Below are 18,437 nucleotides of genomic sequence, written 5' to 3' on the forward strand. Positions count from 1 at the left end.
GCCTAGCCAGTCTCCAGATCTCAACCCCATAGAAAATCTGTGGAGGGAGTTGAAAGTCCATGTTGCCCAACAACAGCCCCAAAACATCACTGCTCTAGAGGAGATCTGCATGGAGGAATGGGCCAAAATGCCAGCAACAGTGTGTGAAAAGCTTTTGAAGAGTTACAGAAAACGTTTGGCCTCCATTATTGCCAACAAAGGGTACATAACAAAGTATTGAGATGAAGTTTTGGTATTGACCAAATACTTATGTTCCACCATGATTTGCAAATAAATTATTTAAAAATCAAACAATGTGATTTTCTGTTTCTTTTTTTCTTCTCCAAATTCTGCCTCTCGTGGCTGAGGTTTACCCATGTTGACAATTACAGACCTCTCTAATATTTTCAAGTGGGAGAACTTGCACAATTAGTGGTTGACTAAATACTTATTTGCCCCACTGTACTTGAGTAGATTTGTATTGTATTTGCTACTTTGGGCTCCACTAGTCATTACTTTTTCCTCTTTGGTCTACATATTAGATTTTATTTTTTATTTTTTGCCAGCGATGCCAACAGTACCTCTACCAGTTTCACCAATGAGACATCGCAACAATAATCACATGACTCCATTATACCAATCAGACTCAAGCTTGCCGTTCTATGATCACGCCGGCCTGTTCAATCACAGGGCGTCTTTAAAGCACCGTAAAAAATGAAGTACAGTGGTACCTCGACATACGATCAATCGCTTCGACACATGATCTTTTCGACATCCGACGAAAAATTTGACTCGCCATTTGTTTCTACATCCGACGACATGCTCTAAATACGATGATCTACAGTATGACAGCACCGCAGTTTCTTTGTTTTCCCTCAAGACGGACGCACAGCATATTTTCTTCTGAGAGAAATCAACGTGGGTTCCAACAATGTTAGTGCAGGTGGTGAAAAAAAGGAAAAAGGTGATGCTTACCATTGACATGAAGATGAATATTATAAGAAAAATATGAGCGTGGGGTGCGCATCTGTGATATGGCTCAACAATACACTGTCTGTCTCGGCGGGTCTCCTCCGTTCGCCAGTCTTTATGGCAATTATTATTGTGGTAACATCGCCATAGAAATCGCCAGCTTCGTCAGGTTTCTAATCATTTATTCCACCAACTTGTGCAACACAACACGCCTAGTGTCCCCCGCAGCAAGTAAACAAAATGACAGTAAAAAGGCTCACTCCGACAAGTCAGTCATGCGATGCGATTAGGTACATCACGCAAACACATTTGCCACATTACAACCCGGTTTGTTACATTATTACAGGTATCATTATTACTATTATTATATTACTATTACAATTTTTATTCATAAATTATTTGTTTTGCTCTTTGAAATTGATATTTGCAATAGTAACATCAGTATTTATTAATAATTATTGTTGGTTTTTGGGCTGTGGAACGAATTAAGGGAACATCTTTCTCGACATACGACCATTTCGACTTACAATCAAGGTCCTGAACCGAATTAACTTCGTATGTAGAGGTACCACTGTATTTGACATGAAGCACAGCCCTCAACATGACTCGAAAGCACGGATTTAACCTCTCTCCCAGTTTTTATTTAGCCCCGATTGGCCACGGAAAACCGGAGATATGGTATTTTTAATTTCATAATAGGAACTGTGAAGGAACTATTCACTATTCAATTATTCAAACTAGGAACTATTTTCTTCTAGAGGACACTCATGCTCGTTGGACAAATGATGCTTTATTTCAGTTTTTTTTTTTCTCTCAATTCAATGATTTCTTTTTGTATTTGTATTTCTTTGGCTTAATGTGGTTATGTAATTTGTTATTTTACAGTATATAACGGTTCATATAAACTTAAAAAAATTAAACATCGTAAGCAGTTACTCACAATGTTACTCATTACTTGAGTATTTTTTTCACTAAATATTTTTTAATCTGTACTCAGTATACATTTTTGGGATTACTACTTTTACTTGAGTGATATTATATTGAAGTAACACTAATCTTACTTCAGTAAAATTTTTGGCTACTCTACCCACCTATGAATTGAAGTCATTTTACTTGACAGACTAACCTGGTAGCAACCTGCAAGCCGTTGTGATGTGACGGAGGAGAGAGTGAGTGAAGGTTGAGCAGAGGACAGCAGGGTTTCAGCAGTTTTCAGTGTCTTCCCCAGAACCTTCATGCCTTGTTTATAGATCCTCCACTGGTGGATCTGTTCTCTAGTTTTAGACTGGTGCTGACCAGCCAGCGACAAAGCCCTGAACCATCTCTTTCGCAGTTGGACCACTTGTGTCAGCAGCTCAGATCTATGGCAGAAGCAAAAGCTACATTTGGTCCACACTCCAGAACACTCAACGGACTGCGTAAAGAATGTACTGTAAAGCACATACTTCTCAGTATAGTTGTATTAGTTGTTTTACAATATATGGATTACTAAAGATAAATCAAGGTTTACAATCAAAAGTTCAACAATATGACTTTCCTTGTTAAAAAAATAAATAAATAAAATAAAATACTAATGAAACAGCAGCCAACATCATACATGTCAGTCATAGTTCTTTCAACCAATTCCCAAATCAGCATAAAACCAGTGGGATTTTACGACCGTTAACAGCCTTTGGCACTTTCACCAAGCAGAAGAGGAAAAAACTTTCCCTTAGACCTCAGTGATAATCCTTGGGCTGTCCAAGTATCAAGAGACCACAAACAGGATTTATGGAAGGATCAAGGAGAGGGACATTTAGCTCTTCCAAGGCCGGAAACATCTGCATATTACTACACTTTGTCGCACTAGTGCGTATCCAGTGTCTCATACCCAACAAACAAAAAATTAAATACAGCTGGGAAGCCGAAGATCTGTTCACTTGATTGATGATGGTGTATGACCCCGCAAATGCTAATGGAGGACGCATATTGTACATATACCCAAGTACAGTACTGTAATTTGTGGTTCGGCAAATATATATATATATATATATATATATATAAAAATATATAGACATTTATGTAATGTCTTTTTGGAGTTTTTTGAGTCACGGGTTGGACCCCCTTTTGCCTTCAGAACTGCCTCAATTCTTCGTGGCATGGATTCAACAAGGTGCTGGAAGCATTCCTCAGAAAGTTTGGTCCATATTGACATGATGGCATCACACAGTTGGTGCAGATTTGTTGGCTGCACAACCATGATGTGAATCTCCCGTTCCACCACATCCCAAAGATGCTCTATTGGATTGACATCTGGTGACTGTGGAGGCCATTTGAGTACAGTGAACTCATCGTCATGTTCAAGAAACCAGTCTGAGATGATTCCAGCTTTATGACATGGCGCATTATCCTGCTGAAAGTAGCCATCAGAAGTTGGGTACATTGTAGTCATAAAGGGATGGACATGGTCAGCAACAATAATCAGGTAGGCTGTGGCATTCCAACGATGCTCAATTGGTACCAAGGGGCCCAAAGAGTGCCAAGAAAATATTCCCCACACCATTACACCACCACCAGCCTGGACCGTTGATACAAGGCAGGATGGATCCATGGTTTCATGTTGTTGATGCCAAATTCTGAGCCTACCATCCGAATGTCGCAGCAGAAATCGAGACTCATCAGATCAGGCAACGTTTTTCCAATCTTCTATTGTCCAATTTCGATGAGCTACTGCAAATTTTAGCCTCAGTTTCCTGTTCTTAGCTGAAAGGAGTGGCACCTGGCGTGGTCTTCTGCTGCTGTAGCCCATCTGCCTCAAAGTTCAACGTACTGTGCGTTCAGAGATGCTCTTCTGCCTACCTTGGTTGTAACGGGTGGTTATTTGAGTCACTGTTGCCTTTCTATCAGCTCGAACCAGTCTGGCCATTCTCCTCTGACCTCTGGCATCAACAAGGCATTTCCGCCCACAGAACTGCCGCTCACTGGATATTTTTTCTTTTTCGGACCATTCTCTGTAAACCCTAGAGATGGTTATGCGTGAAAATCCCAGTAGATCAGCAGTTTCTGAAATTCTCAGACCAGCCCTTCAGGCACCAACAACCATGCCACGTTCAAAGTCACTCAAATCACCTTTCTTCCCCATACTGATGCTCTGTTTGAACTGCTGGAGATTGTCTTAAACCATATCTACATGCCTAAATGCACTGAGTTGCCGCCATGTGATTGGCTGATTAGAAATTAAGTGTTAACGAGCAGTTGGACAGGTATACCTAATAAAGTGGGCGGTGAGTGTGTGTGTATATTATGATCACTTACTTTTCCTCTATTGTTTGCTCTTCCACGGACTTCAATGCATTGCAAAGCAGACTTTGAAGAAGCTCTTGTCCAGTAATCACTTCAATCTGATGCCTCTTAATCGGTTATAAAACAACACAATTATAATAACATAATAATGTAAGTTACAAACAACAAAATATCTTTGGAATGCAGAGGATTGACTTGAGGATTCATCTGCAATTCTTAAATGAACATAAATATTGTCACAAGTTCAACTTTTTGGATGAAGCACTTTGCCAAAATGGCTTCATTGACCATGATGTTACTCAAACCATAGTTTAATTTGTCAACCTAAGTAAATAAAGCCATTATATTTGCGATCACATTTATAGCATATTGGGGTATTGTTATCCGTAAATGGGAAAAGGACTTTCACATTGATCACCCTTTTGTACATTTAAGGTACTTAAAGCATTTTAATACTATTGAAGAATCGGGAGCAAATGGGAGTTCAGCATTTGACACAAATATACGTGATTGTACCAATGTACCTGCTGGACAGCAAGTTTTTCTTGGATGTTGAAGCTCTCTGGAAGTTCTGACTCTAGCGTCTCCAGAATAAATGTTAGCTCCTGACACTTCAGATGAAAGTCTTGGGACTGCTGAAGTTCACGCTGCAGAGTTCTGAACAAACAGCATTCATACAAATAAAAAAGGAATATAATTTTGTGCCAAAAGGTATTTTAGTGCACTGAATGACACTCCTTCTCATCCTGTTCTACACTATTGGTTCTATTCTCCACAGAGTAGTCTCATTTCACTGTCACACTGATTAAACATTCTCACCTGTACAAAAAGGACATGTGATTCACACTGTGGGTCCATTTTTTGCTGAGCTTGTGCAGTGTGTCTTTCTCCTCCTTGTTAAGGATCACACAGCCACTCATCTCGCTGACATCAACCACTGATGGAAGCCGTTCAATTAGTTTCAAAAGCTCTTGCTATACAGCCAAGAAATAAAACAGAGCCCTTGATTAGATAATCTGATCGAAAAAAAACTTTAAAAGCAACCATTGCTCCTGTCTGCTGGCACGTACTCAAACCAACCTTCACAATGTCTTTGTCATTCATGTTAGATTTCTCCCCATGCACTATATTTTGTATCTGCTGCTCAAGGGCTTCCAGCTGCGTGTGAAATAGTGTGTCGTTTTCCAAATCTTCCTAAGAAAGAAATGGGACAGAGTTAGCACATCTGTCTCACAGTCAAGATGCTCTGTGTTTAAATCTTGACCAGGACATTGTTTTCCTCACTCAACTCCAGTTTACTCCCAAATTCCAAAAAATAAACATATTAGCTTAACTGAAGAATCCTTTTTCCCCCCAATGTGTGTCAATAGCCGCTTTTGCATTGTATGAACTACCTAATACCTAGATCCTTTTGAGGGACGATGACATCATTTTGAGTGTTCGCACATGTAGGAACTCGGTACGAGGAACCATACGCGGAGATTAATGTGCGGCCGTGGGACATAGCCCCCTGGTGGCCGAAAATATCATTGCAAGCAATTGACTTTCCTATATATGAATTTAAAATTAAGACTTTGCCGGTAAAATGTTGTCTATAAAAGCTGTAAGGCAATAAAACACACAACAAAAATGAGTGAAATGATCAAAAAAATATATTTCTTTAAAGGTTCAAAATTATTTTTCGAACAGATAATGTGACTAGTACCTTAGAGACGGTCATTTGCTTTGCTTAGCAGAAAAAAAAAAACAATTAAAAAAAAACAACTGACGACAGAAGAGAATTTTTTTCAAACCTAAGCTTTCAAAAGCGAGAACCAAGGATTGAAGATATGGACCATAAAACGCCGGAGAGCACCACCAAAATTGTAAGCAGAGTTTCAGTTTGCCCCACTAAAGACGTTAATTGTACAACAGAGCCAAAACCAGCCAATACCAAATTCAATGGATGATGATCTTGGCCAAAAGCTTAGCTGTCCTAAGAAGCCTAGGGAGGGGTCATCAACATGTTTTGCCCCTCCTGCCACAAAAGTCAAACTCCACCAATGCTAAAATGTTTCTGGGAAACATTTTAGCTCCTACTCTAAGGTAGTTACTTTCAGTGTGGCCGTAGGAACCCGATTACGTAGGTGTTTGGTGATTTGCTGAAATCAGCAGCTACTCCCCTTCCATACTCGTGCGTCTCGAGGCGCCAACATACAGTATTTTTAAAAAAAACTTCCCAGTACTAAATCTATGTGCTCTTCCAGTCTCATAGTTGGATACTAGATTTGCTCGCCGACGGAAACTATTTCCTTCGGACATGCAAGATTTGACACTTTGTCCTCTCCATTTCGTTGTTTTCCGTTCACCTTAATTTTCGCGGTTTTATTTTGCCGGAGGTGGGTGTGGCGAGAAAATAATGCTTCACTGGTGCAGACTCCAACGTCACAGCAGTTCGTATCAAGTTTGAACACGACTGCCTAGCGAAGGATCGTTCCTATAACCAGAGGTGGGTAGTAACGCTTTACATTTACTCCGTTACATTTACTTTAGTAACTTTTTGGAAAAAAAAATATACTTCTTAGAGTAGTTTTACCACGCTATACTTTTTACCTTTACTTGAGTTGTGAAGAAACAATACTCTTACTCCACTACTTTGGGCTACACTAGAGTCGTAACATTTTTCCTATTTATTCTATGTATTGTTTTTGCCAGAGATGCCGATAGCAGCTGTCTCAGTTTCACCAATAAAACGTCACAACAATAAACACGTGACTAACAATGTTTTTTCCTCCACTAGAGGGCACTCATGCTCTTTGGACAGATGATGGGTCATAATGTTGTTCTGGGCTGAATTTGATGATTTTTGTGTCATCATTTTAGCATAATGTGGTCATGTAATAGGTAATAGTACAGTATAATAATATACATGAAGTTGTGCTTAGAAAAAAAATACCATTATTTTTTTAAAAAATCAGACATTGTAAGCAGTTACTCACAACGTTACTCAATGAGTATTCTTTTCAACGAACACTTTTTTTTTTACCTGTACTCGGGTAACTTTTTTGATGACTACTTTTACTTTGACTTGAGTAATATTGTTTAAAAGTAACACTACTCTAACTTGAGTAATATTTTTTGCTACTTTACCCATCTCTGCCTATAAGTACTGGAGAGGCCAATAGCTATAGGAACTAAGTACTCAGGTTCCCATATTCGAAAAGTGACAAATGTAAGAATGTGAATGGTAGTTTGTCTTACTGTAGCCTACGGATGAGTGGCGACCAGTCCATGAAGCGCCTTGGTTCTCAATAAAGTCTGTACATTCCTCTCAAAAATATTACCCACTGTTTTGTAATTAATTGTCCCTTGCAACTTCAATTGATCTATGGTTTATAATTAACCCTGTGATTTAGACAATACCTGAAAACTTTTCTTTGTGTCTGACATCGCCTGGTTCAGCAGGAGGACTTCAAGTGACAGCTCCATGCTCTCTGACTGGACAACATTTTGGGCCAGTGGTTTGAGACATCCAATGAGAGGCTTTGACAAGGCCAGCACATTTTCCACGCTATTTTGTAGATCCTCAGACAAATTCTGCAGTTTCTTTGCAGTGATGAAAAGGAATGTTAGAATGAAACAGATTGGTGACACTGATGACTGGACACAAGTGAGCAAATTAGCTTTAAAAACATGACGTAATTTTCGCACAATAACGCGCACCTGACTATAGACCCTACCCACCGACGTCACAAAATCACGTGCTCGCTGTATGGTTCCGCCCCCTTGTCCGTCATTTTGTGTCTGTATTATCAATGGTTTCAATTGATCGAGCAATTTATAATGCATTTCATGGAAGACCCGGTGCTTTCGGATGCCGTAAACTCACTTGATGCGTTGCATAAAAGGCGTTATGTGGAAAAGCTTCAGTTTATCCATTCGCCAGATCCATATTTGATGCCTAAATCGATGTTTTTCGACCCGCTGTCTCCGCCGTATTTGCCTGACATCTGCTAGCTACCCTGAACTGTACAACTATCTTGTCCACACAAAATCAGCCTATTCTCACGAAAGTTTGAAAAACTTTAAGAGCTTGGAGGCTTATAAATACTTCATTGCTGGTTGGGTGAAACAGGTCCTCGTCCACGAAAATTCGGCAGGAATCTATCTTGTGCTTGGAAAGGTGAGTTACGAAATTTTCAATTCAAAATCTTTTGTTATTGCTAACATCCACTGTCAAGTCTAATGTATTTCATGTCGTTTGTCAATGGAGTTAGGGCTTTAAATGTTTATATGGTTTAGCGATAGCACTCTCACTACATACATACGTGTATGTTGTCGGCGATTAGCCTAGCAATGATCTTAATTGTGGTTGTCAGCCCAAAACCCTCTAAATATATATTAAATGCATCTTACCAGATATAAAATGACTACTACATAATCTGTGGTAATCGTTTGGAGCCCAGTTTTCTCGTCGAATTGCAGCAGCCCATCTCGCTCTCTTCTCTCCGGGTCTCTCGGAATCCGGTAGAACTTCAAGTCTCTCCGTCTTCTCCGTCTATCTTCTCTGTTATTGCAACCGACCGCCACACACGCCTTCACCATTTTGATTATTAATGTTAACGAGCAGAAAAACACGTCGTAAAGAGGAGGAATGTACGTAGCCGTAACAGGTAAACATGATGTGTTGACGGACAATTGGGCGGCACCAGTCAGGAGGAAGGAGTTGTGACGTCACGTGGGTAGGGTCTAGAAGCCAATTTCCACCAAATTTAACATGAAGATGGCATTTGTTCATAGATATGCTGCACTGGACTATCAGATGCAGCTGTCCTCACTGTATATTTATACCAAAAGATATTAACCGGTAACACTTTATTTGACAGCGGCATCATACGACTGTCATAAGACCAAATGAACCTCCGTCATTGCTTCAAGAAGTTTCATTTGGCCATCACTGCTCCCTTGGAGGAGACAGTCAACCTATGCTACCACCTGCTGTCAACACTGTTATTGTCCACCATGCCTCCTAGCATGCATTGCACGCTACAGATGTAGAAAACAATCAAAATTCAAGTTCTGTGCTAATTATTTCTTCAGTTACTGTTCCAGTTGTTACATCAATTGCTAGTTATGGTATTTGGAAATATTTAATTTGAGTGGCGCCATAAAACTGATATTAGACAATCATAATTATGACATGACACTGTCATGAGCATTAATGAATGCTTATAACAGATGTCATTTAATGACATCTGTCATAAGCATTCAGTAATGCCAATAGTGTCATGTAAAAACTATGACAGTCTTATGACAGTCTTATGACAGTCTTACCTATTAAACCAAATAAATGAACAAATAAGCCGCAATGGACTATATGCCGAATGATTCAAAAGGAGGGAAAAAAGTAGCGGCTTATAGTCTGAAAATTACGGTAATGGTCAAAGCATTTACAAAATAAATGCTCATATCTGTTTGACCTCATTGCTTGAAAAACAGTTGTTCGCATGAATGATTCTGACTAAAATCCCATGTTTGAGGAGGGATGTGGAAAATATTAAAGTTTGAACCCTCTGCCCCTCAATTTTGTTTTTCAAAACAACCTCTAATGCAGCATGTGGACTGTACACGACCACCAACCAACATAGCAGAGCGAAAGAGGCATAACAGTCATGAGTTCATCCTCTCAATCAATATAAGTACACGATGAGTCAAGCAGGTTATTCAACTATTCTTCAGAACTAAATAACAGAAAAAGAAAAGGGTGGTCTATGGTCTAATAATTAAAATAAATTGATTGCACTCTGTGACCATGCACCTGTTTGGTAATAGAAATGATTACAATTTTTGTTAAAGTGATTTCTGGACTGAAAATTACTCTTAAAAAATTATCCAGTTAATTCCATAATTTATGTGGACTGCATGAACTAACCTCCATGAGCTGGACAGTAGTCTGTGGTTCCTGTTGGGGTGAAAAGGAGGAGAACTGACACCAAAGGTGTTCCAGTTGAAGAGAACTGTTATCAAAGGCGTGATTATACTTCTGCCAGAGGATAAGAGTCTCATCAGTTTTCTGGTGTTCCTCCTTTAATTTATCCATCATGTCCTCCCACCTGGAATTAGATGAAGTAACTTTAAATTTATATCTTACAGTACAGTAAAACTCCTCAGTCCGACACCTGTGGACAACACAATGGCCACCAAAATAACTTCAAAGTGATGAAAGAAATATTTGATTGTGTCACTGACCGCTTTCTCTCTTGTTCTATCCGATCATTCAGTGACTGGCTTGCTTCAGCATTAAGAGTCTTCAAAAGAATCTGAAAGGATTTGCTGATGTCTGTCCAAAGTTTCTTCGCTTGTTCACACATCTCCTGGAGTTGCTTTGAACAAAACATTTCTTTTTCATATAGCAAACGCCAGATTTATTTCAAATCATTTTGATTTTTTATTACAATGACTGTGAAATAGTAAGTCATTAAAAAAAACGTTCACACCAAGTGCGTAGGTTTGCCTTGGGACGGTAGGGACATAACACTACCAACTTTTCAGGATGCCCGAATTGTCCCCACCAACTTTTAAGCAACATTATTTGCAATATATAATGACTTCAGTTATAGGTCATTAAGATCGTCTTCCCATATGTTGTAAGGCTAGATTAGCATACCGCACGAATGCTATTTTTAGACAGTACGTCGCCATCTTATCCCGGAAGTTGGTCAACATAATCTTTCAAAAAAGAACATGCCGAGTAAACACTGCTGCTATGGAATTCGTAGAAACGACTCTAGACATTACGAAATATGAGGGATGTTTTCTTCATACATTTCCCGAAGCCAAAAACTCGGAGGAAAAACTCAACTAGTGCGGACGTTAAAAGACCAGTTTAAACACCAGCAAGGGGAAGCCATTCACCTTCATATGCAGTAAACATTTTGTTGGGGGGCATGGTCCTACAGAGGACGACGAGGTAAGCCATTTTGATATTTTTACTTATTTTTTAGCATGGCATTTTGCCGTGCTGCTTCTGTCTGACAATGAATGACCTGAAAAAATTAAAATGGTATCTGACTGCCACCGTTGTTACCTTTTCTGTTGTAAAAAAAAAAAAAAAAAAAAAAAAAAAAACTTTAGTAAGGGGGAAGTGTAAATAAATTATAGAATTAAGATGTTTGACAAAATTAAGCGTTCGTTGGCTGTCACTGAGTAGCATTTGCGATCGCTACACAAAAATAGCAATGTATATTACCCCCAAGAACGGTCAGAGACATAAGACAACCCGATGATATAATATACATGACAGGGCATATGGTGGTAAAGAATAGATTGTTGAAACAGGAGAATGTCATTGTCAGCGGCGTAAGGCAATGCACACAAGAAAAAGGTCGATAAAAAAGCTACCTCTGGATCAGATCGGCTCTTTATTCATCTTTTTCAGTTCTCGACACTCAAGCCATCTCTTTAACTGAACATTTGTATATTCTTCCACATCTTTACCAGTGAATTTGACACCAGGGCCATCATTTTTGGACAGAATTGGTAGGTTTAGCTCAGTAAACATCTCGTTCGTACACTTTTTCCATGCATTTACTATTAGGGACAAATGGGAGGTTGACACGCCTAGCAACAATTGCTAACGTCAGGAATATTAATGAGCCAAAGTGACGTGTTGCTTGCGGTACGCCATTGACCCTACCAATGTTAAGTGAATTATTTTCATTATATTAAGACTTTTACCCCTTTTCATTTGCTGAATGTGCCAGTACAGTCTCCCCCCACAAACACACATTTAATTGGCTGATGACCACCCCCCCTCTCCCAACACACACACGCACTCACAGCCCTGACAGAAATACATGTCGACAACATGCCGCCTCCTCCGCCCCCTTTGAAGAGAAGGGATATTAAAAGTTTTTTGTTTGTTTTTTCCAGCAGCAGCCACTGTAAGTTATGTAAAAATATATCAATGTTTTGGAGGTGGGGAACACCTCACTAATTTTGCTGCTGAAAGTCCGACCAGCATCAGAGTTAGCATAATATTAAACGGTGTGAATTTGCTAACCTGCAAAACTCGAGGAGAAAGCTGCTTAGAAAAACGGGTCTTCCTGTATGTGTTTTCTACTGTTAACATTAATTAAAGTGTGAGAAATGTAGTGAACAGAGTTTTACCCCTTTCTCCCCAGTTTTCATTTTTATTTTATTTATGTGGTCTTAAAGCAGCCCAAAGGAGCTTTCGTTTTTTGTTGTGTTTCACTGTGCTTGTGGACAAAAGCAGGAGTGTTTTACCTGAAGGAAGGCTCCATTTTTATTTATTTTTGTTATTCACTGACTAAGTTTTTTCAGTCATATTTCTCATAGTCTTTATATTTATATTAGTAAATTATATATATATATATATATATATATATATATATATATATATATATTATTATGTATATATATATTATATATTATTATATTATTATATATTATATATAGGGCTGTCAAAATTATCGCGTTAACGGGCGTTAATTAATTTTTTAAATTAATCACGTTAAAATATTTGACGCAATTAACGCACTAGGCCCGCTCAGACAGATTTAAATGTCAGTACAGTGAGAGGCCAACTTGTTAATTGTGTTTTATGGAGTTTTTCCGCCCTCTGCTGGCGCTTGGGTGTGACTTGCATATGTTATGTGGCGTAATGTCGCCCTCTGCTGGCGATTCAGTGCAGCTGATTATTTGGGTTTCGGCGCGCTTTTCTGACGTGATTATATGTCGACGCGAACTCACACTAATAGACACTGCTATTCAGACCAGCTAACGTCCGCATCCAGTATTCAGTGGCAGTTCTCATAGCCCCATCACACTGTTTGTGTCTAATACATGCATCGCTTGTGAGTTATATTCCTCCTTTGTTTATATTCATGAGCATTAGATAGTTATTGATGATGTGTATTTGAATTTGTTCACATATATGGTGAAATGCAGTTACATTGTTAGATGCTTGTGAGCTAATTGGCTAGTGCTACTGCTCAAATGGACACGTGTGTGTACATTTTATATTATTTTGTGATTTATGCAAGTTATTGACACATTGCCTTGTTATTTTCAGTTTTACAAAAATACAAGAAACGTGCTCCTGTCAAAAAGAGATGACTTCAGTAAAGCCCATGCAACTTTGCCACACCGTCTGATTTCTTTTTGGAACTTATGTTCGCTATCTGTCAATTTGTGTACTCACACACATTGAGGACAGAATAGGGCTACTAGTTTATTTTTTGATTGAAAATTTTACAAATTTTATTAAAACGAAAACATTAAGAGGCGTTTTAATATAACATTTCTATAACTTGTACTAATATTCATCTTTTAAGAACTACAAGTCTTTCTATCCATGAATCACTGTAACAGAATGTTAATAATGTTAATGCCATCTTGTTGATTTATTGTTATAATAAACAAATACAGTCTTTATATACCGTATGTTGAATGTATATATCCATCTTGTCTTTTCTTTCCATTCCAACAATAATTCACAGAAAAATATGGCATATTTTATAGATGGTTTGAATTGCGATTAATTGCGATTAATTACGATTAATTAATTTTTAAGCTGTAATTAACTCGATTAAAAATTTTAATCGTTTGACAGCCCTAATTATATATTATTATATTATATTAGTAATTATATATTAGTATATTATATTAGTCTTATATTGAGGGGTGCACATAATTTTTTTGCCCAGGTTCTCAGAGGAGGACCTGGAGATGTGACTTGGTCCTCATTGAGCTTGAGAGCCGACCCGCCTGATGCGATAAATTTATGACAAGCTTTACTTAGAGCCAATTAACTTTAATTAATTATATTAACAATTAATGCTTGATTAACATCAACTGACACAACAAAATTGCCATTACTTTGAAGTGAAATGTAAAGAAATAAAAAGCACCAATTCAAAATAAAGGGCATTATGCGGCTCCCACATTAACTCCAAGCCTTTTTAAAAGTGGGATGTCCTCCTCATAAGACCTCATTGAACGTGCATGTTTAGCTTTGTAAAATGCGAGCAAAAACAAGTTTGTCAGTGCATGTCGCTGTTCATTACCTTTATTCCGCCCTATTTCGCTACTTGTCCATAGGGCGAGTGGGGTCCTGTTTGACATCAATAGTTTGCTTAATTGCCACATGCTCTCTGTTTTTTTCGTGCTTTTCAAAGTTTGGATGGCTGAAATTCTTTGACCCTACATAAAATGCGCTGCTCTTATCGGCGACATTGGGATTCTCACGGCACATTTTGTACCGCATTTCCGTGTGAGCATCATTTGCTTCTAGCCATCGTACCTCCTGTAGCCACTTTTCAGCAAAAGTCCTTTTTTTTCGGTAGCTCCGGTGACGTCTCTGTCGTCTGTCTGTCTTTTGACGGTGGTGGGGAACACGGAAGTAATTATTCAGTGTGGCCTGCCTCTTCGACATTTTGAGAAGTTATTTTCTCGTGTCCGCCGCAAAAACAGTGGTCAGCCATCGGTACGCAAAAGCGTATGGAAGCCGTTTAGGGCCAGCGCGTTTGTCTACGTCCAGTCCGCATGTGCGCATGCGGACCACTTATGTGCACCCCTGCTTATATTTCATAGTCTTTATTTAGACAAGACAATGTTGAGTGGTCTTAAGGCAAATGTTTATATTTTTGCATTCCTGGATAGTTAAGAGATTATTAACAAATTTGTATTTATTGTGTATGTAAATGTAATTTAAATTATGTTCAAATGTTGCAATTTAAAATTGCTAATAAAATCCAGGCATTTATTCTGGAAGCTTTCAAAATGTTTTAGTAGTTTTTGAAAACAAAGGTTTGAATCAAACGGTGTATCACCTGAACCAATACACATGAAAGTTAGTATAAATCAATACAGATTAATATTGCATTGATCATTTAGCCTATCATTTAATTAGGTTCTTATTCGTGAGAAATGTCGCCCTGACCCCTGTTCACCCAATCTGTTTGGTCTTATGAATGTCCTGTCCCCAGCAAGAAGTGTCCCTACCAATGTTGAGACCAAACCTATACGCCCTTGGTTCACAAGTACAAAAGACATGGGGCTCACCTGCAGAAGTTCCAGATACTCTTCTGTCAACTTCAGTGAAAACAAGTTTTCTCTGTTAAGCTTCATGGTGCAGAGAACCCTGCTAGTATACTGAGAAACTTCCCGCAGATTCCTGTCTAGACAGGACCATTCTTTGACAACTTGTTGTAACACAGGGTCCAAAGTTTGCATCTGAGAATCCACACAAAGCCAAACGGGTGAATATATTTCAGTCATTATTTCAATGGAACTACACTTTCTTAAGTGTGTTGTTTTGGTCTTATCGTGCAACAATCAGTTTATAGAATAATGACCCAGTAGGACTAATGGCAAAACATGATTGCAGTTGCAATTCAACAGCAGTGATTTTTTTTTTTTTTTTTTTTTGCTTGTCTGGGGAATGTTATGATAGTCATATGAATCGTTTATTATTATGAAATGAGGGCAAACTTGAAGTACTTGAGTTGTGTATAGAGAGTGCTTTGGCAAGATTTCATTCTAAGTGCACCCTTGCAGCACCTTCTTAATGTATAGTGCACATATTCTGGATGATGAAGCTTTGTTAGTTCTCATCATATATTCTACTAACCAATTTACACAAATTTAAATTCATGATTACCATTTATCATCAATTTCTACCTGCTGAATGAGATCCTCACAAGCAAGACTGACAGTCTCTGCCTGCTCACAAAAAGCGACATCACACGGATGCTCCTTTTCGACAAAAACTCGTGTGGTTTTTACCCCCTGCAGAGCTGCAGCCACATCTTTTATTCTTCCAACAACGGCCTGGAGGAAAAATCCAAGAATATCTGTTCAGATTAGAATGGCAGAAAGCACGGTGCATATAACCTGTAACTCATATCATGTTTGCATACCTCCCACTCCTGCAGAACTTTTTGAATCTGTGTTTGACTAGAAGGATATTTCCACTGATTAATTTGCTTTTTCTGTTGTTCAACTGAGTGACGGAGATGCTTCAACTGTTTTTCTCTCGCACTACAAGTGTAATAGAGCTCTTGATCACCATGAATCTGCAAAAGAAATTGTGCAACACATAAAAATGCTAGAAAACACAAACAGTATTGAATAACTAATTACTGTAAACTCCTCATAATTCACAGGTTTATAAATGACCTTGTCTACATTGGTTTATGGCATCACTATACAGTACAACAGAGTATTTATGTAAATGTTGCTCAGCATAATAAAGCGTCCAGAATTTTTTTTTTTTTTTTAAAAACAACAACAAAAACAGACCTGGCTCTCCAGCGACCCCTGCAGGTGAATCCACCGTTGCCTGAGGGCACCAAGTTGCTCTGCATACATTATACGTTCCGCTCGAAGAGTCTGGACATCCACTCCCATCACTTTACGAGGGGTTTGTGAGAGGAATTCCAGAAGAGGCTGTCCATTGACCAAAGACATCTTTAATGCCTATACAAAAAATATATCAATGAATCCTATAGCATTCCCATGAAGAGAAATTAGATCAAGTTGATGAAGCAACAGTATACAGTGCTGGCCAAAAGTACGGCACCCCTGCAATTCTGTCAGATAATGCTCAATTTCTCCCAGAAAATGTTTGCACTTACAAATGCTTTGGTAGTAATATCTTCATTTATTGTGCTTGCAATGAAAAAAACACAAAAAAGAATGAACAATTTTTAAAATCATTATCATTTTACAAAAAACTCCAACAATGGGCCAGACAAAAGTATTGGCAGCCTCAGTCTAATACTTGGTAGCACAAACTTTAGACAAAATAACTGCAAACAACCGCTCCAGGTATCCATCAATAAGTTTCTTAGAATCTGCTGGAATTTTAGACCATTTTTCTTTGGCTAACTGCTCCAGGTCTCTGGGATTTCAGGGTGCTTTCTCCAAACTGCCATTTTCAGATCTCTCCGCAGGTGTTCTATGGGTTTCAGGTCTAGACTCATTGCTGGCTACTTTAGAAGTCTCCAGTGCTTTCTCTTAAGCCATTTTGTAGTGCTTTTTGAGGTGTGTTTTGGGTCATTGTCTTGCTGGAAGACCCATGACCTCTGAGGGAGACCCAGCTTTCTCACAATGGGCCCAATTATGCTGCAAAATTTGTTTGTAGCCTTCAGACTTCATAATGCCAGGCACACAGTCAAGCAGTCCAGTGCCAGATACAGCAAAGCAACCCCAAAACATCAGGGAATCTCCACCACGTTTGACATTGGGGACCGTTTTCTTTTCTTTGAAGGCCTCGTTTTTTTTCCTGTAAACTCTATGTTGATACATTTTCCCAAAAAAGCTCTACTTTTGTCTCATTTGACCAGAGAACATTCATCCAAAACGTTTTTGACTTTGTCAGGTAAGTTTTGGCAAACTTCAGCCCGGCTTTTTTATGTCTCTGGGTCAGAAGTGGGTCTTCCTGGGTGTCCTACCATAGAGTCCCTTTTCATTCAGACGCCGACTGATAGTATGGGGTGACACTGTTGTACCCTCGGACTACAGGACAGCTTGAACTTGTTTGGATGTTAGTTGAGGTTCTTTATCCACCATCCGCACAATCTTTCGTTGAAATCTCTCATCAATTTTTCTTTTCCGTCAACATCTAGGGAGGTTAGCCACAGTGCCGTGGGCTTTACACTTATTGATGACACAGCGCACGGTAGACACAGGAACGTTCAGGTCTTTGGAGATTGACTTGTAGCCTTGAGATTGCCCATGCTTCCTCACAATTTTGCTTCTCAAGTCCTCAGACAGTTCTTTGGTCTTCTTTCTTTTCTCCATGCTCAATGTGGTACACACGAGGACAAAGGACAGAGGTTGAGTCAACTTTAATGCATTTTACCAGGCTGCAAGTGTGATTTAGTTGTTGCCACCGCCTGTTATGTGCCACAGGTAAGTAACAGGTGCTGTTGATTACACAAAACTATCAAATGATTTTTCAAAGGGTGCCAATACTTTTGTCCAGCCCATTCTTGACGGTTTGTGTAAAATTCTTTTTTTTTTTTTTTCATTCTCTTTTGTTGTTTTTTCATTGCAAGCAAAATAAATAAAGATATTACTACCAACGCATTTGTATTTGCAATCATTTTCTGGGATTAATTTAGCATTATCTGACAGAATTGCAGGGGTGCCAATACTTTTTGCCAGCACTGTATGTATGTATTATATATCATTTGATG

General features: G+C 38.8%; 1 protein-coding gene across 7 annotated transcripts in view; it reads right to left on the reverse strand.

The window, feature by feature from the left end:
- Positions 1-18,437, reverse strand: part of LOC130907760 (nesprin-2) — a 128,718-nt gene that overhangs the window by 55,851 nt on the left and 54,430 nt on the right. For 6 of the 7 annotated variants that reach the window (XM_057823187.1, XM_057823183.1, XM_057823186.1 and 3 more), the window contains 12 exons: positions 16,537-16,713; positions 16,155-16,310; positions 15,916-16,065; positions 15,298-15,468; positions 10,462-10,595; positions 10,145-10,325; positions 7,636-7,818; positions 5,314-5,427; positions 5,053-5,207; positions 4,758-4,890; positions 4,246-4,340; positions 2,078-2,312 (listed from right to left, as the gene is read on the reverse strand). In XM_057823187.1, the coding sequence (XP_057679170.1) occupies positions 2,078-2,312; positions 4,246-4,340; positions 4,758-4,890; positions 5,053-5,207; positions 5,314-5,427; positions 7,636-7,818; positions 10,145-10,325; positions 10,462-10,595; positions 15,298-15,468; positions 15,916-16,065; positions 16,155-16,310; positions 16,537-16,713 (1,884 nt within the window). The remainder of the gene's footprint in view (positions 1-2,077; positions 2,313-4,245; positions 4,341-4,757; positions 4,891-5,052; positions 5,208-5,313; positions 5,428-7,635; positions 7,819-10,144; positions 10,326-10,461; positions 10,596-15,297; positions 15,469-15,915; positions 16,066-16,154; positions 16,311-16,536; positions 16,714-18,437) is intronic. The other variant, XM_057823184.1, reaches the window with a different exon arrangement.

The sequence above is a fragment of the Corythoichthys intestinalis genome, chromosome 19 (genome assembly GCF_030265065.1).
Source record: "Corythoichthys intestinalis isolate RoL2023-P3 chromosome 19, ASM3026506v1, whole genome shotgun sequence".
Classification (NCBI taxonomy): domain Eukaryota; kingdom Metazoa; phylum Chordata; class Actinopteri; order Syngnathiformes; family Syngnathidae; genus Corythoichthys; species Corythoichthys intestinalis.